The sequence below is a fragment of the Cetorhinus maximus genome, chromosome 11, assembly GCF_964194155.1.
Source record: "Cetorhinus maximus chromosome 11, sCetMax3.hap1.1, whole genome shotgun sequence".
NCBI classification, from domain to species: domain Eukaryota; kingdom Metazoa; phylum Chordata; class Chondrichthyes; order Lamniformes; family Cetorhinidae; genus Cetorhinus; species Cetorhinus maximus.
In genome coordinates this window covers 76,747,440-76,769,798 of record NC_135889.1, presented here as the reverse complement: position 1 = coordinate 76,769,798, position 22,359 = coordinate 76,747,440, and the positions used below count along the sequence as shown (strand labels likewise).

Here is a 22,359-nt window from a genome sequence, read left to right as displayed (position 1 = left end):
AATAAAAAAAATAAGGCATATTATCTAAACAGTGAGAGATGGCAGAGCTCTGAGATGCAGCAGGATCTGGGTGTCCTAGTGCATGAATTGCAAAAGGTTAGTATACGGGTGAAGCAAGTAATTAGCAAAGCTAATAGAATGTTATCGTCTATTGCAAGGGGAATTGAATACAGGAGTAGGGAGGTTATGCTTCAATTGTACAGGGCATTGGTGAGACCATATCTGGAGTACTGTGTATAGTATTGGTCTCCTTATTCAAGGCTTATTCATTGGTCTCCTTATTCATTGACCAGAAACTGAACTGGACTAGCCATATAAATATTGTGGCTACAAGAAGTGGTCAGGGGCTAGGAATCCTGTGACAAGTAACTCACCTCCTACTTCCCAAAGCCTGTCCGCCATCTACAAGGCACAAGTCAGGAGTGTGATGGAATACTCCCCACTTGCCTGGATGAATGCAGCTCCAACAACACACAAGAAGCTTGACATCGGCCAGGACAAAGCAGCCCACTTGATTGGCACCACATTCACAAACATTCGCTCCCTCCACCACTGATGCATAGTAGCAGCAGTGTGTACCATCTACAAGATGTACTGCAGGAATTCACCAGGGTTCCTTAGATAGCACCTTCCAAACCCACGACCACTACCATCTAGAAGGACAAGGGCAGCAGATAGATGGGAACAACCACCTAGGAGTTCCCCTCCAAGTCATTCGCCATCCTGACTTGGAAATATATCGCCGTTCCTTCACTGTCGCTGGATCAAAATCCTGGAACTCCCTTCCTAACAGCACTGTGGGTGTACCTACACCACATGCACTGCAGCGGTTCAAGACGGCAGCTCACCATCACCTTCTCAAGGGCAACTCGGGATGGGCAATAAATGGCTGGCCCAGTCATCGAAGCCCACGTCCCGCGAATGAATTTAAAAAAATGTAAATTCATTAGGAGCAGTTCAGAGAAGGTTTACCGGACTACTACCTGGAATGGGTGGGTTGTCTTTGAGTATAGGATGGACAGGCTAGGCTTCTATCCTCTGGAGTTTAGAAAAGTAAGAGGCGACTTTGAAACATGCATGATCCTGGGAGGGCTTGACAGGGTGGATGTGGAAAGAATATTTCCTCTTGTGAGAAAATCTAGAACTCAGGGTCACTGCTTCAAAATAAGGGGTCAGCCATTTAGGACAGAGATGAGGGGATTTTTTTCTCTCAGAGAGTTGTGACGCTTTGGAATCCTCTTCTTCAAAAGGTGGTTGAGGTGGAAACCTTGAATATCTTTAAGGCAGAGGTAAATAGGGTGAAAGATTATCAGGGATAGGCAGGAATAGGAGGTTAAAATCAGATCAGCCATGATCCTATTGAATAACTGAGCAGGCCTGAGGGGCTGAGTGGCTTACTCCTGCTCCTAATTCGTATGTTTGTATGTTCATTATGTTGAAAAGACGACTGATGAGAAAAAAAAATCAGAAACATAAGTATTGCAGGTAGTTGAGCTTTCAGTGAAATGTGTATTCTTTCTAACTAACTTAGTTCTCAATCATTTACAATAATTATCAGACAATATACCTTTTGTTCTAATGTTTTCTTGATGTTCTCCTTCTCCTTGCATGCCTGGCGAAAAGCTTCAAATGCCCTGTTGAGCTGCTCGCCAACATTATCTTTATCCATATTTACCAAATCAATATTACGAACCTAAAATATCTGTAATACAAAAAATATGCTTGCTATTAATACTTGCACATCCAGCTTCAACAGAACATGTTAAAGCTATTAACTAGTAATTACTAGCCTGAAATATCAGCAACATGTTCAGTTTGTCTCTAACATTCAAATACTGCAACTTTATGACATTCAATCATATCAATTATGAGGCAGACAGCAAAATGCCACTTTTGCAAAGTTAATGCTTGAGCGACACAACATGGATACCAATGTTTCGATACTGGCATTTAATCATGCATCTGCTCCTTGCCCAAAGTTGCTGTACCATTTACCCATAAATTACAGCAAGTGCCATTTTAACTGCAAATTCTGACCCAAGAGGTGTCATTGCCTGTGCCCCTCAAATCAAAAGGAGGCCAGGCTACAAGCCAAGGGAGATCTAAGAATTATAAACCGTATCTTTTCAGTCATTGCAGTAATCTTCAGGCCTCAGTGTCTTCTAGCTGAAGCTGGCAGCCAGTCCAACAGCTGCAAGTCTTTTAGGTTTGCCACTATACCTCTGTTCCTGTTGCTTTCAATAGCATGGCCTTGCCTGGAGGGAGTCTGCACTAGTGGCGAGACTGGGCTTTGCAAGTGATAAGACACAGCAAACTCAGATATTCTCAGACTTGGATAGATGCAGTGCACTTTAGGCAAGTAGGGCCTGTTTAGCACCTGAGCAGACAGACAGATGTGCACACAAGGATCTCATGAGTCTGTCATTCAAAAATTGTGCTGTATCACTGACAATATGCATTGCATGGCATTAACACCTGTAACGTATTATGATGGCCATTGTTTTACATTACTCAGAATATGACTTATTCAGACAATGTAAAGCATTTGTGCAATAAAAAATATCTTTGGAATTGTCCTGCTGTTTTGAGGATTGAATTCCATGTTTCTTCTTGCTATTTTGTGAAAATTGGGAACAAGCAACTGTTAAGTTTTCAAGTTATTTTTAAACTCTAGATATTTTTTGCTTTCAGTTTCACAGGCCACTCCCACAGATGAATTTTCACTCCATTTTTTTTTTAGAAAAAATAGTTCCAATTGGACAGACAGCCAAGTTAGCAGTATACTCAAAAGGTCAAAAAGAGATCCTCTTCATTTCATTTTGGTTAACTGATTTTATCACAAGTTGTCATGTGATCTTCCTCAACTGTGGAAGGTTGCAGGTTAACATTAAACTCTGAAAGCTATCTTGCCTTTCTCTCTCAAGGATTTAGAATGACCTCCAACCCCGTAATTTGAACAAGACCTAGATGGCGTCTCTTAAATGCAGGCTAGGGTTGTCAATTTTTCTTGAGTGGCTGGGAATCGACCAGAAATGTCATCAAATGGTGGCCAAAGAAAACAATCTGGGACATGTTGAAAACAAATCGGTTCCATAATTCATCATTGGCAACCACCAAGAAGGGGAAGAAAGTACAACTCCCATCATGAGGCAGTGTCATGCGGTGACATCACATTTGGCACAGCACCACCCAATCAAATTCAAACCTTAAACTGAAAAAAAAAAGATAGACAGATTCCAATTGGCTAGGATTTTGGTAGCCTGCAATGGGATTGGTGCAGTTTGAATTTCTTTGAGGATTTGGCATGAGCAGCATGCATTAGTCGAGTGCGATGGGCACGAGTTTGAATCACTTCATATCATTGAAAGCACAAAGATGGTGACAGAGAAAAAGTAATTCCTCAGTTTTAGTAGCTATTAATATCCCTGTTTGAAACCATGGCATCAGATCTTGCATCAAGCCCCTTGAGAACGAGTAAAGCTCTGTATTCCTCTAAACTTTAATCATTATTCACTTTCGCTGTGTTTTTCCAGCATTTTCTGGTTTTAATATAAAAGATTATTACAAAGCAGAATACTGTGGATGCTGGAAATCTGAAATAAAAACAGAAAATTCTGGAAATACCTAGCAGGTCATGCAGCATTTGTGGAGAGAAATAGTGTAAACATTCAGGTTTGTGACCTTTTCATCAGAATTGGGAAAAGTTAAAAATGTAAGGGGTGGGTGGGTAAAGGACTAAAATAGGGCCTAAAATCACCCTGGAATAGGGTGAAAGATGATAGAAAGAATGATAGGTAGAAATATCAGGTGGATGATCAGACAGATAATCTTTTGTTGAGTCCAGAGTACTAATACTAAGGTATTTGCCCCTAAAATTTCTCAAAGAGCTTCTTCTGTATTAGCCATAGAATTGGTATCAGCTTGTGTCAGTCCATTTTAGTTTTTGATAATCTACAAAGAACTATATGATCTTGACTTTCTTGCATGAATCGAATATTATGTTGGGTGTATTCCCAACGTACAGCAATATAATGATGCAATTAACTGATGTGATACAAAAGCAAAACAAAATGGTCCATTGATGCAGGCATGTTTTTTATAAAATGACAACTATTCTGTAATGGCTATTGCCATTTTCCAACGCTTTTATGGTACATACAGGCACTTTAAGCAGGGGCATTGTTGTTGTGCTGAGCCAGTAAAACAGTGATGGGAAGCAACATCACTTAACTGAGTCACAAGGTACTATTGATGGTAAATGGTTTAGTAAGCAATTGAAAAAAAGGGATATTGAGTCATCACTTTGACAATGCAGAAACTACAACTACATATTTATAATATTGCATTTACTATGTACTCTGACCACTTTTGACCACAATCCCTCAGCTTATGGGGAAAAATGTACATCTGCTGCAATCAAATAACACCTCATAAGGTTGGAATATGGTTATCCAATATCAGCAGATTGCCATATTCAAAACATAAAATGGTCCTAACCAAGCACTGTGAGCAACATTCATGTGTTGAATTAGAAGCAGCAAGGGGTGTTGGGGGGCAGGGGTGGGAGGAGAGAAAATAATAAACATCATGGATTTGGTTTCCTCCTTTCTGCCATAGTACATGAGGAGGAGGAGGAGAAGTTTTTTAAAAAAAAATTTAACAGTAAAACATGCCCGAGTTTATTTTAAACAGAATACTGGTAAGCATTAATAAAAATAGCTGGAAAAACTCAACAGTTCTGACAGCATCTGTGGAGAGGAAGATAGAGTTAACGTTTTGAGTCCGTATGACTCTTCATCAGAACTAAAGAGGAATAGAAATGTGGTGAAATATAAGCTGTTTGGGGGAGTGGGACAGGTGGAGCTGGATAGAGGGCCAGTGATAGGTGGAGGCAAATGAGAGATTGCCAAAGATGTCATAAACAAAGGTCAAAGGGGTGTTAACAGTGGTGTTAGCTAAAGTATGTGCTAATGGTGACATTTGGGTAGAAAGCAGGTTGAGCAAGTGACAGATGACCCTAGTGGGGTGGGGTGGGGGGAAAGGGATCAAGATGGGCTAAAAGGTGGAGATAAAACAATGGATGGAAATAAATTTTTAAAATAATAATAGAAATAGGCGGGAAAAGAAAACTATATGTATATTAAAAAAACTTATTATTAGAAAAAAGGGGATCAAAAAGGGGGTGAGGATGGAGGAGAGTTCATGATCTGAAGTTGTTGAACTCAATGTTAAGTTCGGAAGGCTGCAAAGTGCCTAATCGGAAGATGAGGTGTGTTCCTCCAGTTTGCGTTGAGCTTCACTGGAACATTGCAGCAGGCCAAGGACGGACATGTGGGCATGAAAGCAGGGTGGTGTGTTGAAATGGCAAGCGACAGGAAGGTCTGGGTCATGCTTGCGGACAGACTGAAGGTGTTCAGCAAAGCGGTCACCCAGTCTGCATTTGGTCTCTCCAATGTAGAGGAGACCGCATTGGGAGCAGCGAATGCAGTAGACTAAATTGAGGGAAGTGCAAGTGAAGTGCTGCTTCACTTGAAAGGCGTGTTTGGGCCCTTGGATGGTGAGGTGGGGGGTGGGGAGTAAAGGGGCAGGTGTTGCACTTTCTGAGATTGCCTGGGAAGGTGCCATAGGAGGGGTTTGAGGTGTAGAGGGTGATGGAGGAGTGGACCAGGGTGTCCCGGGGGAACGGTCCCTACAGAATGCTGACAAGGGGGGTGAAGGGAAGATGTGTTTGGTGGTGGCATCATGCTGGAGTTGGCGGAAATGGCAGGGGATGATCCTTTGAATGCAGAGGCTGGTGGGGTGATAAGTGAGGACAAGGGGAACCCTAACACCTGCCCCTTTACTTCCCCCCTCCTCACTGTCTAAGGACCCAAACACTCTTTTCAAGTGAAGCAGCACTTCACTTGCACTTTCCTCAATTTAGTCTACTGTATTCGCTGCTCCCAATGCGGTCTCCTCTACATTGGAGAGACCAAACGCAGACTGGGTGACCGCTTTGCGGAACACCTTCGGTCTGTCTGCAAGCATGACCCAGGCCTCCCTGTTGCTTGCCAATTCAACACACCACCCTGCTCTCATGCCCACATGTCCGTCCTTGGCCTGCTGCAACATTCCAGTGAAGCTCAACGCAAACTGGAGGAACAGCTAATATCACCACTGTTAATACTCCTTTGACCTTTGTTTATGACATCTTTGGCAATCTCTCCTTTGCCTCCACCTATCACTGGCCTTCTATCCAGCTCCACCTGTCCCACCCCCCTTAAACAGCTTATATTTCACCGCATTTCTATTTCTCTTTAGTTCTGATGAAGAGTCATACGGACTCGAAACGTTAACTCTGTCTCCCTCTCCACAGATGCTGTCAGACCTGCTGAGTTTTTCCAACTATTTTTGTTTTTGTTTCAGATTTCCAGCTAATGTCATTCCACGATTCCATGAATCTGAACCCCTATATATATATTTCTTCGCTTTAATAATAAATCCTATAATTTAGTGTATGCTTCCTTACAATAGTTCCGCTTTCCAAAATGTTACTCTTTCATTTCCATGCTCCTGTAACAAGAGTAAAACACTGAAAGCTGGAAATTCAAAATAATAACAAGAGTTCTGATGAAAGGTCATTGACCAAATACATTGCCTCCACAGATAGTATCAGTTGGGAAACAAGAGATTGCAGGCAGAACCCTGGGGTACACCACTGCCCAACAATTGAAAAAAAGCATCGAGTCATCTCTATTCTTTGCTTTCCGGTTCCTTGCTACCCCTCTTTCCACATGGCTGCATTCCCTTTAAAACTATGTACATTTAGCTTTATATCAAGTCTTTTATGTTTGCAAAAGTTCCCTTCTGAAATCTGTGCATTCAGTATCTATTGCATTCCCATAAAAAAATTCAATAGGATTAAACAAACCTGATATTCCTCTACAAATCCATGTTGACTATTCCTGATTAGTTGATGATTTTTTAAAACAGCCAACAATTCATCTCATATTTTGGACACATATGTTGGCTCACAATCGAGATAATACATAATTTGGGATTGCAACATTAACTACTTTGCAGACTTTGTGGCATAATTCCCACTTCCAAATGTAGTCCCATTTCTGCCTTCTTCGTCCCTGCTGGACTCTCTTCAGTATTTTGGAAAGGCATACCATCTGTACCTGGTCATTTTCTATATTTAATCCCATCAACTTTTTGACACAGTTCATTTGAATAGTTGTTTCTGGCCATTTCTCTTCCATGACCTCCGCAGGTATTCTAGCAGTTTTAATGTCACCTCTGTCTTTAAATACTGCTGTCAAATAGGTATTAAGCATCCATTACATTCCCTCACGCTCAAGTATACTTCATCCCCAACTGGCACGGTCGTTCATTCAATTAATCTTTTGCTGAAGAGTTTATAAAAAAGAACCCAGTTTCCTTCATGTTCATCGCCAGTCTATTTTCGCACTCCCAGCTCAGTGGAACAGAAAGTGATAGAGTACAACATCACCTTGCAGTTAAATAGAGCTTTTAACATTGTAAAACATCCAAAGATGTTTCACAGAAGTTTTACCAATTCCCTGGATTCTGGAAAGGTCCCATCAGATTGGAAAATGGCGAATGTGACTCCTCAATTCAAGAAAGGCGGGGAGACAGAACGCAGGAAACTACAAGCCAGTTAGCTTAACACCTGTCATAGGGAAATTGCTTGAATCTATTATTAAGAACGTTATAGCAGGGCACTTGAAAAATCTCAATGCAATCAGGCAGAATCAACGTGGTTTTCTGAAATCATGTTTGACTAATTTATTGGAGTTCTCGGAGGAAGTAACAAGCAACGTAGATAAAGGGGAGCCTGTGGATGTGCTGTACTTAGATTTCCAGAAGTCACTTGACAAGGTGCCACATCAAAGGCTACTACACAAAATAAAGAGCTTGTGGTGTAAGGGATAACATATTAGCATCAATACAGGTTTGGTAAGCTGACAGGAAACAGTAGGCATAAATGGGTCATTTTTGGATTGGCAAGATGTAAGGAGTGGAGTGCCACCAAGATCAGTACTGGGGTCGCAACTATTTGCAATTTACATCAATGACTTGGATGAAGGGACCAAATGCATGGCTGCTACATTTGCTGATGACACAAAGATAGTAGGAAAGTAAGTTGTGAAGAGGACATAGGAGTCTGCAAAGGGACATAGATAGATTAAATGAGTGGGAAAACTTTTGGCAGATGGGGTATAATGTGGGAAAATATGGGGCAGGTTTTTCCGGTCGGCGAGTGGGGGCAGGGCCCGCTCACCGACACATAAAATGACCCGGGGATACATTGGGTGTGCGTCCCGATGTCACCCCACGTCATTTAGATTTTCAGTTTGGCGGGCACGCAGCCGATTCGGCTGCACGCCTGCCAAACCATCAACAGTCTGTTAAGGCCATTAAAAATCTAATTAACCTGATTGATGGACCTGCCCGTCCAACCTTAAGGTTGGCGGGCAGGCCGGGAGCCTAAGCGGGCCTCAGAAAAAGCATGAAACCTCATCCACAGACAGAATGAGGTTTCATGCGGGTTTTAAAATTATCAAATGTTTAAATTAAAGTTATGTACATGTCCCAACTCATGTGACAGTGTCACATGAGGGGACATGGCAGGGAAATTTTTTTGTTACCTTCATTTCAAATTTTGAGTCAGAGCCGATCTCCCTGAGGCAGCAATTTGCCTCAGGGAGATCTGGAAAAGTTATTATGCAGGTACAGCAAGTGATTAGGAAGGCAAATGGAATCGAATATAAAAATAGGAATGTTTTGCTACAGTTATACAGGGCATTGTTGAGACCTCATCTGGAGCACTGTGTACAGTTTTGATCTCCTGACTTAAAGGATATAAATGCATTAGAAGCAGTTCAGAGGAGGTTCACTCAATCTATACCTGGGATGGGGGGGTGGAGAGTGTTTGGTGAAGTTATCTTATGAGGAAAGGTTGGACAGACTGGGTCTGTATCCATTAGAATTTAGAAGAATGATAGGTGATCTTATTGAAACATAAAAGATCCTGACAATACTTGACAGGCTGGATGCTGAAAGGATGTTTCCCCTTGTGCAGAAGACTAGAAATAGGGGGCACAGTTTAAAAATAAGGGGTCTCCCATTTAAGACAGAGATAAGTAGAATTTTTTTTCTCAGAGGGTCATGAGTTTTTGGAACTCCATTCCCAGGAGGGCAGTGGAGGCAGTGTCATTGAATATTTTTAAGGCAGAGGGAGATAGATTCTTAACTAACTAGGGAGTCAAGGGTTATTGAGGGTAGTTAGAATGTGGAGCAGAGGCCACAATCAGATTAGCCATGATTTTATCAAATGGTGGAGCAGGCTCAAGGGGCTGAAGGGCCTACTCCTGCTCCTAAATTGTATGTTCATATGTGGGTTCAAACAAAATTTGACACCGAACCACATAAGGAGATCGTAGGAAAAGTCACCAACAGCTTGAATAGAAGTAGCATTTTAAGAGGAAGGGAGGTGTAGGAGAGAATTCCAGAGCTTAAGGCTTAGACAGCTGAAGGCATGACTGTCACTGATATAGCAATTAAAACCTGGGATGCACAAGATGCCAGAATCAGAGAAGTGCAGAGGTCTTAGAGGTTCTAAGGCTGGCAGGGATTATAGAAATTGGGAGGATCTAGGCCCTGAAGGAATTTTTACTTAAGGATGAGAATATCATCAAGGCATTGCTGGATCAGGAACCAGTGCAGGGCAGTGAGCAGAAGGGTGATCGGTGAATGGGACTTGTGTGAGTTAGAATAGTGCAGCAGAATTTTGGATAAGCTCAAGTTTACAGAGGGTGCAAGGTGAGAGGCCAGCCAGTGAAGCATTGGAATAATTAAGTCTAGAGGTAACAGAGATATCTATGAGGGTGTCAGCAGCAAATGAGGAAAGGACAAAGTCAAGCAACATTACAGAGCCACACACCATCATGACTTGGAACTAGATTGCCATTCCATCACCGTTGCTGTGTCAAAATCCTGCAACTCCCTTCCTAAACAGTACTGTGGGTACATGTACTGCAATGGTTCAAGACAGCAGCTCACCACCACCTTCTCAAGGGTAATTAGGGATGGGCAAGAAATGTTGGCCTAGCCAGCAATGCCGACATCCTGTGACAGAATAAAGGAAAAAAGTAGTAGGCGGTCTCGTCGATGGAGTGGTTATGGGACTGATAGCTCAGCTCAGGGACAAGTAGGGGTACAATGAATGGCAAGGCCAAACCAAAGCAACGGCGGGTCTAAAGGAAGCAGCTCGTAACAGAAAGGAGCAGGCCCAAGAGGAAGTGGGCCAAAGGAGTTGGACAACTGAGAAGGGAAGAAGCAGCTATAGCAAGCCCAAAGGAAGTTGGCATTATACACAGGCGATGCACAGAGGAAGCAATTTGAAGACAGCAGTTTCCATCAAATTTTGAGTGGGCCAGCTGGCGGTTGGAGGCAAGTGAGGGAAAAAGGAGTGATATTGATGGCAAGTACCATTTACCTCTAATGACCGAAAAATGCCAGAAGTAATAAGACTTGTGGAAAGGAAGTGCATGCCTTAAGAACATAGATTATATACAAACACTATACATGCACACATAGACTCTGATGGAGTACAGGAACAATAGACTATTTGTTTGCTCCTGTTTGTATTGCCAGGATTTATGACCTTGCAATTATAATTAATTTATTCTAATTTGCTAGTTAATCCTTGAAGTCAGCTTTGTTTGTTTGCAGTTTGCTGACTATGTTCACTGGGTTTCTGTCTTACTTTGAGGCTGTGCGCATGAGTGTGGGGGCCCGGATTTTCATCTTCAAGGTGGGAATCATGGGTCGTGTCATTTCCTAACAGCGCAATCCCACCTCCAGCCTGGCAGTACCCGCCCACGTTATTTTTATGGTGCTGTGGCGGGCATGGGCTGGAGCTGGGGACACTGCCTCCAGAACCAAGCCCAAGGCGGGTTCGGAGGTAAGCAGGTGCCAAGGTGGAAGGTTGGAAGGCCTGCCTCCATTCATTGGGACATCAGCCCAGTTCTGTACATGAATATTAGGCACCCTAGCTCTCACTCCTCACCTCCCTCAACACACCCACACACCCCCATGCCCCCCTCCATCTCTCCCATGCCCCTGACCCAGTATCCAATATGGACAGAACTCATGAACCATGAATAACATTGAGATATTTGAGATGCTCATGAACCTGTCAAAATAAACACAGCCATTCAAAGACCTCGAGAAAACCTTAATCCCAGTAATTGCTCAAAAAACTACCAATCAAAACAAAGTTCACAATCCCCTGACAGCTGCATCAACAACCCCTGTTGAGCTAAATCTGTTAGTGAAACTTTGAGCTCAGCCAAGCATTCATAATGGCATTCCATTGCACAGCTGTGTAAGCAAAATCTCCAGAGTTGAATATATTAAAACTTTTGACATGGTGGAAAAGATATCCATCTATTCCACTGCTTCAAAGGCTCAACAGATGGCTGGATTGTCAAAGAAAATATTAAATCACTGGCTTCAACTGACACATTAAAATCTGATTCTCAATACTGTTGAATACAGAAGAGCAGTTTAGCAATTAGATAAAGTCCTCTTATGCATCTGAACATTTTCACAATACTGGTCAATTTAATGGTCACTTACCTTTTGTAAACAAGCCCCAACATTAATTACCATATTAACAACATATTTAACTTATCATATATCATTACATTATGACATGTGAAGTTGTCAACACCTTTTGAACGTATCTATCAAAGGGTTCCCAACTCCAGACAAAGGTTCCCCCATGGTTCACGGCTCCTCCAAGGTAGCGTGAACCACGTCACTTACCAAAACGGGCCTGACTCCATGGAAATAACGGGGGTCTAAAACGCCCATCCCTGCAATGGGGTAGGCAAGGTACAGGATTGCTGCATGTGCGGTCGCTATTCACAGCCTTATCCAACGCCCTTAAAAATGCCACACAGTAGGAATGGGGCCAAGAATCCTGGAATCAAGTCCTGCCTGCTATTTTTAAATCCTGCCTGTGTCAATTCTGACACAGACGAAGGCATAAAAGTCCAGCTCGTGACCTTCACTAGAGGACACAATGTCATGTGTGTGGCTTTTTGAGAAAGATACTGGTCTTCTGCCAAAGTATCAGTTGGAAAGGAATCTAGTCAGTTAAATGTACTAGCTGTCTCAACAGACAGCTCCAGACATTTTTATTTAGTGCATATTATTCGTGTAAGCGAGGTAGCATTTGACGAGAGACTACAATTCCTCTCAACTATTTGGGTGTCCAGGAGATGTGGCATTTTCTTTTTTATCTGAAGTAATATAACCTTATGGCCCTGATCTTAAGCAATATTGATCAATGTCTGCTTAGTTTCAGAACAGGTAGGGAATCTATCTGTGGCTTACTCAGAATGGGTGGTTTTGTTTGTTCCTTCGTGACATGTGTGTGACATGTCTACTTTTAGAATAAATAAATACAAAAGTATCAACTAATCTATACTTCCAAATCTAGGTTGCACAACTAACCTCACCCAGTCCATCACACTTTTAAGTCAACTTTTTCATTATAAGTTCTTGTGGCCATTTTTATAATGGAAACCTCTATCATTTCATAACAACATAATCTGGGCAACAGAAGGTGCTATATTATCTCTTTCAAACAAAATCACTCAAAATGCTTTATGAAAGCAGAGCCTTTTCTCTCTTTGTAAGCCCAAAGTCGTTACCGGTGAACTGAACTGAACTTGCAACGTACCTTCTGAGTGCACGTATGGGCCTACCAGTCTCCAGTACTGAAAATATTTTTCCAACCTTCAAGCTGTTACTATTCAGTTTTTTTTTCAGAAATATTAGAAGATAATGGTCAAATTTCAAAAGCTTTTTACTGAGATACTTTTTATTTTGCAAACACAAGGGCTGTGTTTGTGTGAAAGAATGTCTAGTCACTCTTAATTTTTTTCTATAAACTTCAGAAAGTGTGCTTCTTGAAAAAAATGTCTTTTGTGTTTGGTTAACAGAGTAAGAAACACTGAATTACCAGTACTAGAAAAAGAAGCATGAGCATGGAAATAGCAAAAAAGATAATCTCAATGTATCCCTATCCAACCAATCAGTTTTATTTCCTCTTATATTAAATATATTCTTGCCTGCCTTGTCCAATCTCCACTCACTAAGATCTGTGACTCCTCCGATGTCCCAAGTCTTTGATAATTTCACGTTCACCAATCCCATTAGCCCCTTTTCACCATGGACCTCAGATTCCTCCACATTACCAACTCTCATCATGATGGTCTTTGAGCCTTCCATTACCTTCTTGAATAGGAGCCCAACTAGTTCTCGCCCACGAGCACTGACTGAATTTGCTATCACTTTGAACAACTTCTCTTATCACCATTCACTTCTTCCAGATTGAGGTGTCTAGCATGGGAACCCATATGGGTCTCAACCATGCTTGTCTTTTTGTAGAGCATGTGGAACATTCGATGCCCTACTCATGCCATATGCTACCAGCCGAAACTTATGTATTTCGGATAAGGCCCCATCTGCTTGGTTGTGTAGATATAGAAGATTCTATGCAACTATTTTGAAGAGAAAGGGAGTTAATCCCAGTGTCCTAACCAATATTTATCCCTCAATCAACCAATATCACAAAAAACAGATTATCTTGTCATTATCACATTGCTGTTTGGGGGTATGCGCAAATTAGCTGTCATGTTTCATCACAACAATGGCTACACATTAAAAAAGTAATCCATTGGCTGTAAAGCACTGTGAAACATCCAGTGGTTGTGAAAAGTGCTATATAAATGCAAGTTTTTATTTTTATTTTTAAATTGGGGAATGTGTTAATGTTGATTTCTGCTCTTATCTTGAGAATTTCATTAATTATACTTCCAATTTCCCCCCATCTCCATCACCTACACATGGTCCATCTCTGACTGCGCCCCTCCTTTCCTCGATGTTGCATGACCTCTAGTGATGGGTCTCAAAGGACATGTATTATAAACCACTGAAACCCACAATCTGGATTGGATTATGCTTCTTCCCACTCCATTTTCTGCAATGATTCCAGCCCTTTCTTCCAGTATCTCCATTGCATCTGCTCTAAGGAGTCCACTTTCTGTCAAAAGCACTTTAATGTCCTCCTTGTTTCTCAGCCAAGGTACCTCATCAACAATGGTTGACAAGACTCAACAGCATTTTCCCCATTCCTTGTGTATCTGCTTTCATCCCTCCTCTCACAACAATCCCATTTGTCCTCAACTTTGGACTCCACCTGCCTTTGCAATTGCTAAATGATGATAATTTCTATCATCTACAAAATGATTCCATGTCAAGTACATCATCCACTCATTCTCTCCTTCCTCTGGGATATTCTTATTCATTATTGCCATCCCAACTTCCAGCCTCCCTTCCTTTTCAACTGAGACAGAAGCAAAATTGTTAATTCATCTCAATGCACATCGAAGTCCAGGACGCCAAGCACACCCTCTGTGTAACAGCGATTTATACGTACTTCCTCCAATCTAGTAGTTTGTATTTGTTGTTCATTATGCAGTCTCTTCTGCATTACAAAGATCAAACTAAGATTTGGTGATCACTTTACCAAACACATCCAATCTGCCCACAAGTAATAAATGGACCACCACGTAGCTTGTCACTTCAACTTCCCCCCACTGTCATTCACATCTTTCTTCTAGGCACCCAGCAGCCATCTCGTTTCAACAACAATATCAGTAATCTTAGACCAATAATTTCTCCAATTGTTTTATCAAAGAAATTGGTGGTAGAGAATGGATCAGTTAAAGAGAGCCAAGTTGATGTTCTGGTTGTAAATCTGTTGTTAGAATCCAGTTCTAGCAGGGGACCTGTACACCCTTGTTGTTGGCCTTTTTCAGGACTGGGGTACCTAGTAAACATTTTCAGTTCATTTCGAAACACCTGCATCTCCAAAATAAAAGCAAAATACTGCGGGTGCTGGAAATCTGAAACGAAAACAAAAATTGCTGGAAAAACTCAGCAGTCTGACAGCATCTGTGGAGAGGAAGACAGAGTTAACGTTTTGAGTCCGTATGACTTCTTCTTCTGAAGAGTCATACGGACTCGAAACGTTAACTCTGTCTTTCTCTCCACAGATGCTGTCAGACCTGCTGAGTTTTCCCTGCACCCCCAAGCTTTCTTTTCAACTTGTTCAAATTTCAACCTTTTTTGAGCGTTGGTCTTTTGCCACCTTAGCTATTTATTTTATTTTATTCTGCGTTTCCATTACCTCACTAAGGTGATCTTTTACATCACTTAATAATTTCCCATTTTTTTCTTTTAAGCAGGTTGTATTAAATTCCATTTTGTGATTGGAATATTTATAGTTTTGTCCTGTTCCCTCACCACAACCCCATCCAATTCTTCAGAATTGAAAGGCAAGTGAGCATTTTCTAAGCTTTACCCAAAACAGTAACCTGACCTTTTCTTTTACAATTGTTCACTGATCCATTACCTGCATTTCCTGTTTTTACGATAATCCATTGTTTCCCCACACCTTTCAGATCTCCAGCGCACAGAAGGGAGGCCATTATAAGTTAGATATTTATTTAGTAGTTAGCAACTCAATAGGTAATTATTAAGAATCCTCCCATCATTAACATGTTGGGGAGGGGCGGGGTCAGCATTGACTAGAAACTTATCTAGACACACATACCAAGAACTGTGAATGTACTCGAAAGAGTTACAATCTGTGACTGTTGATAACTCGAAAGAGTTACTGTGACTACAGGAACTTGCCAGAGATTTGATGTTCTGTGGTGAGTGACTCACTTCCAGACTCCCCAAAGCTGTACCACCATTTACAAAACACAAGTAAGGAATTTGAATGGATTGGTGCAAGTGAAACAAGACTCAAGCTCAATACCATCTAGGACAAAGTAGTTTGCTTAATCAGCAGTGCATCAAACACTTCAAATACTCTTTCCCCACCCCCCACTACCAGTGCACCTTAGTTGCAATGTGTATTATCTACATGATGCAATTCAGCCAATCATAGGAACATAGGAGCAGGAGTAGGCCATTCAGCCTACCAAGCTTGCTCCGCCATTCAATATGACCATGGCTCATCATCCACTTAAATGCCTTTTTCCCACGCTATCCCTATATCACTTTATGTCATTGGTATTTAGAAATCTGTCAATCTCTGCTTTAAACAAACTCAATGACTCAGCCTCCTCAAGCCTCTGGGGTAGAGAATTCCAAAGATTCATAACCCTCTGAGTAAAAAAAAATCCACATTTCAGTCCTAAGTGGCTTATTTTTAAATGTTGTTCCCTGGTTCTAGACTCCCCAACCAGGGGAAACATCTTACCTGCATCTACCCTGTCTAGCCCTTTAAGTATTTTGTAGGTTTCAATGAAATCACCTCTCATTCTTTGAAACTACAGAGTTTCCTCTCCCCAAGGCATCTTCAACAGCATCGCCAAGACCTGCAACCTCCGCTACCTAGAAAGGCCTCGGCAACAAGTGCATGGTAACACCACCATCTCGGAGTCACACACCATCCTAACTTGGAAATACATTGCCGGTCCTTCATTGTCAAAAGTCAAATTCCTGGAAATCCCTTCCTAACAGCATTGTGAGAGTACCTTCACCACACAGAATACAGCAGTTTAGGAACAAAAACAAAAATAGCTGGAAAAGCTCAGCAGGTCTGACAGCATCTGCAGAGAGGAATACAGTTAACGTTTCGAGTCTGTATGACTCTTCATCAGAACTAAGGAAATATAGAAATGTGGTGAAATATAAGCTGGTTGAGGAGGATGGGACAGGTTGAGCTGGATAGAAGGCCAGTGATAGGTGGAGGCAAAGAAGAGATTGCCAAATATGTCATAGACAAAAAGGACAAAGGGGTGTTGGCGGTGGTGATATTATCTAAGGAATGTGCTAATGGTGACATTAAGGGTGGAAAGCAGGACAAGCAAGTGACAGATAGCCCTAGTGGGGGTGGGATGGGGGGAAGGGATCGAAATTGGCTAAAAGGTGGAGATAAAACGATAGATCAAAATAAATTTAAAAATAGGTGGGAAAAGAAAAATATATTTTAAAAAATTATAAATTATTGGAAAAAGAGGGATTGGAAAGGGGGTGGGGATGGAGGAGAGAGTTCATTATCTGAAGTTGTTGAACTCAATATTCAGTCCGGAAGGCTGTAAAGTGCCTAGTCGGAAGATGAGATGCTGTTCCTCCAGTTTGTGTTGAGTTTCACTGGAAAATTGCAGCAGGCCAAGGACGGACATGTGGGCATGAGAGCAGGGTGGTGTGTTGAAATGGCAAGCGACAGGGAGGTCTGGGTCATGCTTACAGACAGACTGAAGATGTTCCGCAAAGCGGTCACCCAGTCTGTGTTCGGTCTCTCCAATGTAGAGGAGACCGTATTGGGAGCAGCGAATGCAGTAGACATTCCCATTTCAACACACCACCTTGCCCTCATGCCCACATGTCTGTCCTTGGCCTGCTGCAATGTTCCAGTGAAACTCAAAGCAAACTGGAGGAACAGCACCTCATCTTCCGACTAGGCACTTTACAGCCTTCCGGACTTAACATTGAGTTCAACAACTTCAGATCATGAACTCTCTCCTCCATCCCCACCCACTTTTTCCAATAATTTATAATTTTAAAAAATATATTTTTCTTTCCCCACCTATTTTTAAATTTATTTCAATCTATCGTTTGATCTCCACCTTTTAGCCCATTTCGATCCCTTCCCCCCACTCCACCCCACCCTCACTTGGGCCATCTATCACTTGCTTGTCCTGCTTTCTACCCTTAATATCACCATTAGCACATTCCTTAGATAATATCACCACCGTCAACACCCCTTTGTCCTTTTGTCTATGACATCTTTGGCAATTTCTTCTTTGCCTCCACCTATCACTTGCCTTCTATCCAGCTCAACCTGTCCCACCCTCCTCAACCAGCTTATACTTCACCACATTTCTATATTTCCTTAGTTCTGATGAAGAGTCATACGGACTCGAAACGTTAACTGTATTCCTCTCCGCAGATGCTGTCAGACCTGCTGAGTTTTTCCAGCTATTTTTATTTTTGTTTCAGATTTCCAGCATCCACATATTTTGCTTTTATTACAGCAGTTTAGGAAGGCAGCTCACCACCACCTTTGCAAAGGGTGTCTGGGGATAGGCAATAAAATGTTAACCTTGCCAGCCACTCCCAAATCCCATGAATGAACATAAAAAAACAGAAGTATTTATTGCACTGAGGCAATACTTGCTCAGAGTGCCAGGCCAGGATACCAAAACTGTATGAAAAGCTCTACATATCTCTGGCCACTAAAAAGAATTCTCTATGGGAATGCAAGCACGCAATAAGTTTCACGCAAGAATTAAACCGAAATGATGTTTTAAACATTGACAAAGAGTAGTCAAACTTCACAAAATATCAAAATGTTTATAAAAAGTTATGGGGTTACCTCCACAGCTTGAGCACTTATCTAAATTTGATTTGGTAAATTCACACCAGATTACATTAATCCAAAGTCAAAAAACTTTCATAGACACAAAAGTTAAGTTCCCCATGAGACATTTCAGCTCTCGATTAAGGTACACATTCCAAGCAACAAACTTCAATTCAACAATGTCTGAGGAGAGAGAAACAAAGTTAACATTTCAGGTCTTTCCAGGTATTTTTGTTTTTGTTCTAGATTTCCAGCATCTGCAGTATTTTGCTTTTATCTTAACATTTCAGGTGATCAACCAGAAACGTTAACTATGTTTTTCTGCCTGACCTGCTCAGTTTTTCCAGTATTTTCTATTTTTATTTCAGATTGCTGGCATCCACCACTTTAAATACCTATTACCTCCACCACATCCTTGCTGCAGTACCATTTACACGATTCTCTTCAGCAACTCCCCAAGGCTTCTTTGACAGTACCTCCCAAAGCTGCAACCTCTATCATCTGGAAACCTGCTATTGAAACTTATTAGTATGGATATCCCCAATATATACACTTTTATACTGGTCTATGCATATTTTCCTTTAGTAAAGATTGACAAACACAAGATAACTTAAACTGTCAATGCAATAATTTATATACATACAAACATATGAATTAAGAGCAGGAGTAGGTCACTCGGCCCCCTGAGTCTGCTCCACTATTCAATAAGATCATGGCTGATTTGATTGTAACCTCAATGCCACATTCTCACCTACCCTCGATAACCTTCCACCCCCTTCCTTATCAATAATCTATCTACCTCTGCCTTATAAATATTCAAAGACTCTGCTTCCATCACATTATGAGGAAGGGAGTTCCAAAGGCTCACGACCCTCAGAAAAAAATCCTCATTCTGTCTTAAATGAGCCATCCTTTTTTTAAACAGTGACCCCTAATTCTAGATTCTCCCACAAGAGAAAACATCCTTTCCACATTCATCCTGCCAACATCCCTCAGGATCCTGTATGTTTCCATTAAGTCATCTCGTACTCTTCTAAACTGCAGCGGAAATAAGCCTAGACTGACCAACCTTTTCGCCCATTCCAGGTATTAGTCTTGGAAACCTTCTCTGAACTGCTTGCAATGCATTTACATCTTTCCTTAAATAAGCAGACCAATACTGTACAGAGTACTCCAGATGCGGTCTTGCCAGTGCCCTGTATAACTGAAGCATAACCTGTCTGCTTTTGTATTCAATTCCCTTTGCAATAAACTATAACATTCTATTAGCTTTCCTAATTATTTTCTGAACCTGCATATAACCTTTTGCAATTCATGTACTAAGACACCCAGGTCCCTCTGCATCTCAGAGTTTTTCAATCTCTCACCTTTTTAGATAATATGCTTATTTTTTATTCTTCCTATCAAAACAGACAATTTCACATTTTCTCACATTACACTCCATTTGCCAGATCTTTGCCCACTCACTTAACCTATCTATATCCCTTTATAACTTCCTTATGTCCTTTTCACAACTTATTTCCCTCCCTATCTTTGTGCCATCAGAAAATTAAGCAACCATACCTTCAGTCCCTTCATCCAAGTCATTTATATAAATTGTAAAAAGCTGAGGCCCCAGCACTGATTCCTGTCGCACACCACTCATTACATCCTGCCAACCAGAAAATGACCCATTTATGCCTACCCTCTGTCTCCTGTTAGCTAGCCAATCTTTTATCCATGCCAATATGATATCCCTACACCATGAACTTTTATTTTCTGCAATAACCTTTGATGTGGCACTTTATCAAGTGCCTTCTGGAAATCTAAATACATCCACCAGTTCCCCTTTATCCATAGCACATGTTGCTTTTTCAAAGTGCTCCAATAAACTCGTTAAACATGATTTCCCTCTCACAAAACCATGATTACCTTGAATTTATCTAAGTTCCCTACTATAATGTCTTGAATAATAGGTTCCAACATTTTCCCTATGACAGATGTTAAGCTAACTGACCTGTAGTTTCCTTCTTTCTTGCTCCCTCTCTTTTTAAATCAAGGAGTTACATTTGCTATTTTCCAATCTAATGGAACCTTCCCCAAATCTAGGGAATTTTGAAAAATTAAAACCAACATCAACTATCTCACAAACCACTTATTTTAAGGCCTGAGGATAAAGTCCTTCAGCACCCAGGGACATGTCAGCCCACAGCTTCAACAATTTGCTTCGTCCCACTTCCCTGGTAATTGTAATTTTCCTGAGTTCCACCCTCCCTTCCATTTCCTAATTTACAGCTATTTCTGGGATGTTATTTGTGTCCTCTATAGTGAAGATGCAAAATACCTGTTCAATTCATCTGCCATCTCCTTATTTTCCATTATTAATTTCCCAGACTCACTTTCTAAAGGACCAACGCTCACTCTGCTAACTCTTGTTTAAATATCTACAGAAACTCTTAGTATCTGTTTTGTATTTCTAGCTAACTTCCTTGCATTATCTAATTTTTCCATCCTTATTAATCTTGTCATTCATTGCTTTTTTTAAAAAAAAATATTCTGTCCAATCTTTTGACCTGCCACCCAACCTTGCGCAATGATATGCTTTTTCTTTAAATTTGATACTATCTTCAACTTTTTTTTGTTAAATCACAGATGGTGGGTCCTCCCGTTGGAATTTTTCCTTCTGGTTGGGATGGATCTAGTCTGTGTATTCTGAAATATCCCCTTAAATGTCTGCCAATAAATTGATTATTTCATTTCACGTAAGATCTATTTAATAAAATGAGGACCAATGAACTGTTCAGTCATGAAAATAGTTTGCGAAGTGCAACTATTAGCTGCACTTTAACTGATCATATCAGAAACTCTCTCCCCTCCTCCTTTAACCAGGAACTGACATCTGGGCTGGGGTTGGACACTGGCTCATATCACTAGGCCTCAATAATACAGTGATCACCTGAGACTAAAAGACAGTTCAAAGGTAGCGACAACTCCGGCGCTGGGACACCTTTCCTGCCATGGGACACCTACCCAAAAAACCTCGAAGCGCGGTGCCCGACTGGCCCTCAGCGCCAGGCGGACTAGCCGGGGCCCTGGCAGCGTCCCGGCCACACTCACCGAGTCCCCCGCCGCGCCGCGCTGCTCCCTCGGGCGCTGGTGCTGTTGATTTCTGCCGTGTCCGCTCATTGGCTGCTGGCGGGCGCTGGAGGGGAGACTTCGGAAGTTCCCGGCGGGGAATCCCCGGCCTCAGCGCTCGCTGACTTCCGCCTCCCTGCCTCTCCAGCGCCCCGTCACAAACCGAGAGAAGGAAGGAGAGCGGCCCGGCCCGGCCCGGCCCGGCCCTCCCCTCCCGAATAGAGACCCTCACAACCCGGCCATCAACCCCGGAGAGAAACATGGGCCCTTTACGGAGGCACCAATAAAATGAACGCTGGGGCCCCGTTTTAGGGCACCAAGAGGATGGTCCAATCGGACCAAAGCATCAAGAGCCACCAAAACCAAAGGGACACCTTCCCAGTTAAATCAGAATTTTATTATTGATCTCTCAGTTCACTCTATACCCTCCTGTGCCCACTGATCATGGAAAACATCAAAGGTACTGGCAGACACTGCATTCTCTGTCTCCATGCCACTTGGTCACAGATATTTCCATGGAAGACAGGCAGCCAGGGACCCCAGCATCCCACCCACCTGCCTCCATTACTGGAGGTGCAAATTGCTGTTTCAAGTGTGTAGATTGGCTACCTAAAGTTAAAACTGGGATCTGAGTGCCAAGCTGTTACTGATCCTATTTTTTTTTTAAATCTCGAGTCAGGACTCCCTTGACTGTGGAACCAAATAGAATACTGATTTGCTTTGGAGTCAAATTGGGCCCACTTGGCCTTACTCCATGTTTGCCCAATTTGCTGATGAGGGTG

General features: G+C 41.9%; 1 protein-coding gene across 8 annotated transcripts in view; it reads right to left on the bottom strand.

Annotated features, from left to right (window-relative positions):
• The window catches only part of tank (TRAF family member-associated NFKB activator), an 81,003-nt gene extending 59,100 nt beyond the window's left edge, over positions 1–21,903 (bottom strand). For 2 of the 8 annotated variants that reach the window (XM_078552261.1, XM_078552268.1), the window contains exons 1-2: positions 21,399–21,753; positions 1,568–1,702 (exon numbers count right to left, since the gene is read on the bottom strand). In XM_078552261.1, coding sequence (XP_078408387.1) covers positions 1,568–1,669 — 102 coding nt within the window. In that variant the 5' untranslated portion in view covers positions 1,670–1,702; positions 21,399–21,753. Of the gene's footprint in view, positions 1–1,567; positions 1,704–18,478; positions 18,640–21,398 lie in introns of those variants that run through there. The other 6 variants (XM_078552263.1, XM_078552267.1, XM_078552265.1 and 3 more) reach the window with 5 other exon arrangements.
• Between the last annotated feature and the right edge of the window lie 456 nt (positions 21,904–22,359).